Below are 8,009 nucleotides of genomic sequence, written 5' to 3' on the forward strand. Positions count from 1 at the left end.
ATGTCTCTGAGTATTGCACACCTTGTGCTTTTGGGCACTCCAGTGATGTTGCAGCTCTGAAATATGGCCAAACTGGTGGCAAGTGGCATCTTGGCAGCTGCACGCTTGACTTTTCTCAGTTCATGGGCAGTTATTTTGCGCCTTGGTTTTTCCCACATGCTTCTTGCGACCCTGTTGACTATTTTGAATGAAACGCCTGATTGTTCGATGATCACGCTTCAGAAGCTTTGCAATTTTGAGACTGCTGCATCCCTCTGCAAGATATCTCACTATTTTTGACTTTTCTGAGCCTGTCCTTCTTTTGACCCATTTTGCCAAAGGAAAGGAAGTTGCCTAATAATTATGCACACCTGGTATAGGGTGTTGATGTCATTAGACCACACCCCTTCTCATTACAGAGATGCACATCACCTAATATGCTTAATTGGTAGTAGGCTTTCGAGCCTATACAGCTTGGAGTAAGACAACATGCATGAAGAGGATGATGTGGACAAAATACTCATTTGCCTAATAATTCTGCACTGCCTGTATTTGAGCCTTTGTGGATTGAAGAAAATCTTGTTTTTAAAGTCATTAAAGATGTATGCTCTACAATCATTCCCCCATAGAAAAAGTTCAAAGAAATCATTAAAAAAAACCAAATTCTCCTGACATTCACACCCATGACTGGATGTAAATTTCTGACCACTCTTGTATATTTTTCTCCAACACAAAAGCCAAATTTGATTATTATATACAGATTTTTTTTTAGCATTTACTTTCCATAATAATCTCAATATACAGAACTATGAGTAACTAAAGCTTTAAGCTAAATGTAAAATGGTAAACAGACTGGTTTGTATATAGCGTTTTTTTGTTGTTGTTTTTTTTACTCTGAGCACTTTGTACAATTCACTAGTTCACACCCATTCATACATTAACCAGCTCTGTTTGAACAGGAGCCCATTTATTTAGAAAACAAAAACATAAATCATAGTTTAAAAAAGGATTTCATACAAAAACATTATGAATTTTAATGAATCATTTCACGGAAACTAACAGATCACAGTCTACCACAATCACACCACTGCAGCTGAAACTCAGGTGTGTGTTTGTTTTATATCTCTTTGTGTTCCTTCAGCAGCAGGTCCATGTAAGCTCCGGTCACCAGACTCTCCTTAGAAACTCCAAGCTTCTCCATCAGATCCTCAGCAACCTAAAATTAAATAAATATTTAAATAAAGGGAGACAAAAATGTGTCTTTTCCAAAGACAGTGTGAGACTGTGGGCTGCATCTGTTGGTAGATAAACCGTTTAAACCCCACCTGCTGTCCCTCTGCCACAGTCTGCTCTGGTCGCATCACCACCTGAACAAACACACAACAGATTATTCAGTGGGCAGGTTTTCACTTACAGAGCTCTGGATCCATTTCAGCACAGAACTCACCACCAACTCACTGAGGACTTCCTGTCCTCTCAGAGCCCTTCAGATTGAGATCTGACAGCTATTAAAAAAAATAAAAAATAAATCTAACACGATGTCAGAAATGCTGACGATCATGAACTCTGTCCCCCTGAAGCAAAGATGGGTTTAAAATATGTTCAGACACCGCTGGAAATGGTCTGATCCAGCCAGTGCTCCTCAGTTCTCCTGCCTAACCAAATCTCACCAGCTTAAACTTATCAAACGAACTGTTTGCATCAGTGTTCAGATTTTTGTATAAATTCAACTAGAGCTGGGCGATAGAACGATAAACGATATGTACTGCGAAATAACTTTTTCTCGATAGAAAAGTTAAACTATTGCGATAGACCTCATCTCGCTTGTCCTCTTAAAAAGAAAAAAAAAAAAAAAGAAAAAAGAAAAGAAGAACAGCCAATCCAAATTAACCCTTTAAGACCTACCATAGAACCAAGTCCGCCAGAGCTTATATCATATTTTTACATGCTGTGGAGCCATTTTTGGGAGCATTTCAAGTTGCTATACATCAATACAACCATTATAGCCCAGATTTTAATAATATGTATTCATTAAGTGCATAGTAATTACATAAATTGCAAAAAAGTGCAATAAACTACAAAAAAATTGAAAATCGTTTTTGCTTTTTTAACATATATTTGTAGTTAGAGAAATTTAAGAGGCTTATCCCTCAAAACTGTAAATACAAAAAAGTTGCACAAAATAGTTTCCCACCACATGAAATTTATTTTGAGTGTCTTCATAGTTTTATTTTTGAAATACACCAATTTTTATACACTGCAGGAAAAACGAAAATAAATATTATAGTGCAAATTTGCAAAAAAGCAGCATATGCATCAAAATAAACTATTTCCAGCAGTGCAATATGAGTCCTAAGCATCCCAGAAACGACACAGAAAGTCATAAAGTCAAAGATAACTTTTAAAAAGACGAGTATAGGCCCTGAGGCCCTGATAGTAAAAAAGACTACATTTCCGCGAAAATGACGTCACTTCCGGTTTCGGGCAGGTAATGGCGGAAATGCAAAAATTCGCGCTGACGTCTATTCCAACGTAGGAAGTGTTATGACCAGCTGATCGGATCGGTAAAGCGTGTTTCTGGAATATTATGTTTTTGTTCCTGCAAGCGCTTTTTATGCAGTTTTTGCAAAGCTTTATGTGGAAGGAAACCGTGACCGAGGACAAGTTGATGGCATAAGATGTAAGTACAACTCCTCCGGTTTCATATGCAAAAAAATTTTTGGCGCTAGCTTACGTGGTTGCAGTGCTACTGGGATTTAAAAATAGTTACGCAAAACAGAGCGTGCCCGCTCCGATCGGCTGTAAAGGGTTAAGTAGCGCAGAGCCGAACCAATCACAGCCGCAGCGTCACGTCACGTGACTTGTTACGTACAGCACAAGTGCCAAGCCGCACATGTGTATTTGTTTGGGAAGCAGCCAGCCGCCGTGCCGCCCGGGTAATGGAGGAAATGAGTGTGCCGACTAGAGAAAAATCAACCGAGAGCGTGACTGAAGGTTACCGAAGAGAAAACCGATGATGGTTCCAATGCCGGAGAGATTGTCAAACGGAAGAGCCATAGAAGTTCCGTAGTGTGAAGGTATTTCGGCTATTTCAAGTCTGACAAAAAACAGAGTAGCGTGCACTGTAAATTGTGCCGAAAGCAAGTCTGGAAATACAATAAACCGGTGCAGCTCAATCTCTGACTGGAAGCGCTAATTCGTCATTTGGCTTTTGTCAGACTAAAGTAACTGTTAAAACTGTTTGAAAAGCTCAGCTATACAACAAGGAGAGATTGAGAATTTCCTTTTAGTTCTCAGTTTATTTGATATTGACAAAAGTTAGTCAGTTTTGTCTGTTCTTCTGTAAAACAAACTAAGATTTATTTTTAGAATTAATATTTTGTTTCTAAGTGGAATTGACAATTTAGTCTGTTTTGTTTGTTCTATTTTGAAACTTAAACGCTTTAGCGGCTGCCTTTTGTGTAGTTTGCAATATTTGCCTTTATTTATCTGAAAAAGTCTCATGTTCCTTAAGTACATCTACCCTGTTGAACTTATTATGGGAAATAAATATTTAAATAAAAACAAGCTGCTGATTATTTCACATTTTACTTGTGAGCAACGGCACATTTAAATCTTACAAATATAGTTATTTGGCTTATATCGTGATAGATATCGTTATCGCCTGAAATGAAAAAATCTTATATCGCCCAGCTCTAAATTCAACCCAAGTCCATGAAAAAAGCGACAGAGTTCTAAGTTTTAGCAGAATTTAGTTTTTGACTTTAATACATATAAAGTGTGCACACTTTACACTACCATCAGGTCTTTATTTCTTTTCATCTTCATTATGTGAGAGGGTAGCTGACGTGTTGACATTAACCAACAGGAACCGCATTTAAAGTCACAGCGTGTCATCTTTAAGCACATTTTGTTGGTGAAATCAAAGCTTTTTAAGCTTTTTGCACAACATTTCACACAGTTTAAGTTTCTGATATTAGCAGATATTCAGCCGGTTTTCTGATTATTCACTGATCAATAGCTCGAGGTAAAGGTGACAGGTTTGCTGACCTCCAGCTCCATGTAGTGACCCAGTCCTTCTACCGTGTCCAGGTGAACTCTGGTCTGACCAATCAGAAACAGCCGCCGCTCCTTCTTTACTTCACCTTTGACCCCGAGGGCTTCTGAAAGGACAACCTGCACAAACATATTTACTGTTATTAAGATTACTGCCACTGAGATATACTTAAAGATCCAAATACACAAGATGCTGAATTTTCAGCTCAGTGTCAAAAATAAATTAAAGATCTGAAAATTAAACTTTTTTGTTTTTAAACATACTGATTATAAAGCTTCTCATATGCGGTACCTTCAAAGCCCACCAGGGGTTGCTACACACACTCTGGCCAGCTGATTTAAGGGGCTAAATTACCTCCCCAACATGTCTTGAAGAGGCCTGGTACTGAACTAATTGTTTGATTCAGGTGTGTTGACCCAGGGTGAAATCTAAAACCTGCAAGACATCTGCCTGGAGTTCCCACCACTGCTCTAAATAGCCTTCTTAACTACCTCAGTAGCTCTAGCTGTCTTTCAACAGCTTGTTATTGTCCCCGTCCCCAAACTCACTGTAAAACTCCAAACACAAACTTCATCCATGTTAGCTGCTCAAAGTACTCCTTTCATCTAAGCAACTCTTTTTTTAGTGGTTGTCATCTCTATCCTCAATCACTCTAGCCTGCTGCACATCCTTATCACCTTGATTTGTCTGCCTAGCCAATAATAAAAGTCCTTTACTTCTTCCTCAGTCTCAGTATGAGCCTTTGCCATCTCTTTCTTTGCTGTATGCCTAGCTTCATCTGTAGCCCCAACTTTAACCTCCCTCTACAGCTCTACACCCTCTCATTCTACACTTTGGCTGTACTATCAAAAACAATTATTACCGTAAATCCCGGACTACAGAGCGCACCTGATTAAAAGCCGCATGCTGTAATTTTAGAAAGAAAATCAATTTTGCACTTGTTCAGGCCGCACTGGATTTTAAGCCGTATGCGTTTCACTCGTAATATGAGATATTTACACAGAAATATTACACGTGAGGATTTTTAACGTTTAATTTCATCCGTAAGGTAACATAAACGTGATGGTAACATACAAAAATACATACTGCAAATGCTTTTTTTCCTCGAACAGCGCCTTAAGTATACGTACGTATCAGTAACACACAAATTACGTTGCTTATGGTTTTTTTACAGAACAGTGCACAAACAACATTATGTCTCTTAACAACCGGTAAAAATATATACCATATATATACACTACTTATCAATTTTATTGGTCTACTGCAGGGGTCGGCAACCCTAGGCACGCGTGAAGGGTTAACTGATGGCACGACCATAGCTGGACTGGCAATCCGGCATACTGGGCATTTGCTCGGTGGCCCGGTGACTTTTTTTCTTCTTTGTAACGGTATAAACAATGAAAGGTGGTGGATTGGCCAGATGCTGGTCGGTGTGTAAAAATAACTCAGTTGTTTGGTGGTGGCTATGGCGGAGCTTCCTCAGATGGTGGTGGAGGCCAGCAGGTGGATGAGAGAAAGGGGAGGAAGGAGGAGGAGAGACCCCAGGCAGCCGCCGGTCCGAGTGTAAATTAAAAAAACAAAACAAAATCCACATTCACAGAGAAATCTTGATTTAAGTTATTTCTCTGGTTTGGGGGCATGGCCTACGCTACCTAATTTCATTAACAGTTACATATGTTGGTGCTTTACCTGGAGGCTCTGTGGGTCACTGGTGGGGGTGATGGAGTAACGAGACAGTTTGGGTCCATCGGTGTCCGGACGCTCGTAGAAGATCAGCTGACCTGACCCGTTCTAAGGAGCAAAAAAAACCAAAAATGTAATTTTTTGTATTTTAAACTTCTCTAAACCTCATCGGTTGTTCTCTGTACCATGAAGTCTCGCAGCTTCAGCCGTCCTTGGCTGCAGCTGAAGAAAGTGTCATGCTGCCTGATGATCGTCCCCTCCGATTGGCTGAGCTCAGCTGCCTTCTGGGCAAACTGTGTCAGGTCGCTCACTTTGGCTTTGATCTCCACATTGGATGGCATGGCTCTACTGAGTACATACAAAACATGCAATGTGTTTGTACCTGATTAAATAACACCAAAATTAACTTTACCTGCACAGAAACTTGTTATGAGTTTTATACTCTAACCTGTAACCTTTTAAAGATGTCCCAACCATCACCAAAGATATTCATGCAAAATTAGACCATAAGTCTGAAAAAGTAACAATAATAACAACAACAACAACAACAACAATAATAATAATAATAATAATAAGTAATGTGTTTCTTCAATCATATTTCGGTTCTTTATTTTCGTTATTTATTTATTCCTGAGTTTGGCCCTCCATACTAACAGGCTTCCACAGACTCACAGCATCCTCAGTCCCTCATCTAACCGTTTATTTTGAAATTCTATGCCATGTTTGAACAACTCAAAAAGACATATCCAAACACGTAGCAGCGTTTTTAATCCTCAAATACTCTTCTAACAATACGGGATAAAGTATATTCACAGAGACTATTTTTATTATTTTCACAAAACTACGCCACTGCTTCAGAACCAAAACAAAGATGGCGTCTTGAAAGAGGCGTATTAAAATCCGTACATGTACTTCAGATGCGGGCATATTTTTCTTCGGATGATTAGATGAGCCTGTACGCATGAGGATAACTTCTCCATGGACCTCGTGACAGGTCTTCAGGAGTTTCTAAGGCTTGGCGGTAAAGACACCGATTAGCTATGGAAGCCGGTGTTAATGCAAAGGTAGCAGAAAGTGCAACAGTCAGCTGCAGGAAAAAATAGATTTGCACAAATAAAGCTTTTTAAGTCTCACCTGTTCACGAGTCTCTGCTGCTGTCTAACTGCGTCAACGAGGCTTAATTTTGCCGCGATACCATGCCTCCGGGGAGGAGAAGCAGAGGCGGAGGTAACGGACCAATCTAACCGCAAGTCAGCGCTGACTAACGGGAGGAGCCGCAGCGCCGTCGGCGTCTTTCTTCTTCTTGTGCGTTTTATTGGTGGCTGGCAAACAGGGAAATGGTGGATTATCGCCACCAACTGGTATGGGGTGCTGCTGTTAGCCTCTGTTAGCTCCTTCCTTTGAAGTGGATCTAACCCTGTTGGGCTGTGTAACTTTACACTTAACTTTTTATCAGAGGCAAAATATGAATTTTAGGGTATTTTAGGCATAATATTAGCTGATTATGCAAGTTAGTTATGCTACTTCCTATGTGTAACACATAAACACTTTCACAAATTTTAAAACGTATTTTCATTGTTATCAGTTGGAAAATGTATTTTTTGCATAAACATACTTTATTAAGTACTACTCTTTTAATTAAACTTGGCTTGATAGGAGTTTTGAAATACTCACTTCTGTGCATATAAATTCACAAAGTTCAGACTGTACGTCAGAACAAAAACAAACAAAAAAAGACTTTTAGAAAATTTAGAGTGTTTATTTTTTAAGCATTTTTAGATAATGTACATGTCATTTATTCATATCACATTTAAAAAGTCTAAAACAATTTCAAATAAAAAAAATTATATGTATATGAAAACTGTCAGCATAAAACAAAAGTCTAACTAACTACATACAGTGAGGATATAGTAACTGTTTTATATGATTCTAGCATAAGCTAGACAACACCATCCTAAATCTTATATGGGACCAATGTTCTTTAGCATAAACATAGAATCTAAAACTAAAAAATTAAAATAAAACAATGTTGTGGATCTGATATGGTTTTCAGTGGCAGTAGTTTCAAACTATTTGTGTAAAAAGTTTTACATCCTTTAAATGTTACATAATTTGTGACAACATATCTGATAAATCTGTACATATTAATCAAACTAAATGACTTGATTTGACACACACACACACACACACACACACAAGGTCTGTGTACAGTTATTAAATGCAGGTGATTTTCTTTATGTGGCTGCCAAACGTTTGTTTATGCTGCAAACCCCCTGACCAACTGTCACCG

The 8,009-nt window shown here is 38.7% G+C and overlaps 1 protein-coding gene across 1 annotated transcript; it reads right to left on the reverse strand.

Annotated features, from left to right (window-relative positions):
* Positions 1–912: 912 nt before the first annotated feature.
* On the reverse strand, positions 913–7,016 carry LOC308399187 (uncharacterized protein). The gene is made up of 6 exons (XM_080886254.1): positions 6,854–7,016; positions 5,905–6,064; positions 5,726–5,827; positions 4,030–4,155; positions 1,305–1,346; positions 913–1,195 (listed from the first exon to the last, which is right to left on the reverse strand). The coding sequence occupies exons 2-6, from the start codon at positions 6,058–6,060 to the stop codon at positions 1,097–1,099; spliced, it is 525 nt and encodes a 174-aa protein (XP_080742380.1). The 5' UTR covers positions 6,061–6,064; positions 6,854–7,016; the 3' UTR covers positions 913–1,096.
* Between the last annotated feature and the right edge of the window lie 993 nt (positions 7,017–8,009).

Source organism: Rhamphochromis sp. 'chilingali' (genome assembly GCF_963969265.1).
Source record: "Rhamphochromis sp. 'chilingali' genome assembly, chromosome: 7".
Classification (NCBI taxonomy): Eukaryota; Metazoa; Chordata; class Actinopteri; order Cichliformes; family Cichlidae; genus Rhamphochromis; species Rhamphochromis sp. 'chilingali'.

Excerpts from the sequence above, each read along its gene's own strand:
- LOC308399187 (XM_080886254.1), bottom strand. The coding sequence starts at position 6,060 with ATGCCATCCAATGTGGAGATCAAAGCCAAAGTGAGCGACCTGACACAG. Across the intron at positions 4,156-5,725 it reads GTGACCCACAGAGCCTCCAG|GTTGTCCTTTCAGAAGCCCT; the intron begins GTAAAGCACCAA and ends ATGTTTGTGCAG. Across the intron at positions 1,196-1,304 it reads CTGTGGCAGAGGGACAGCAG|GTTGCTGAGGATCTGATGGA; the intron begins GTGGGGTTTAAA and ends ATTTAATTTTAG.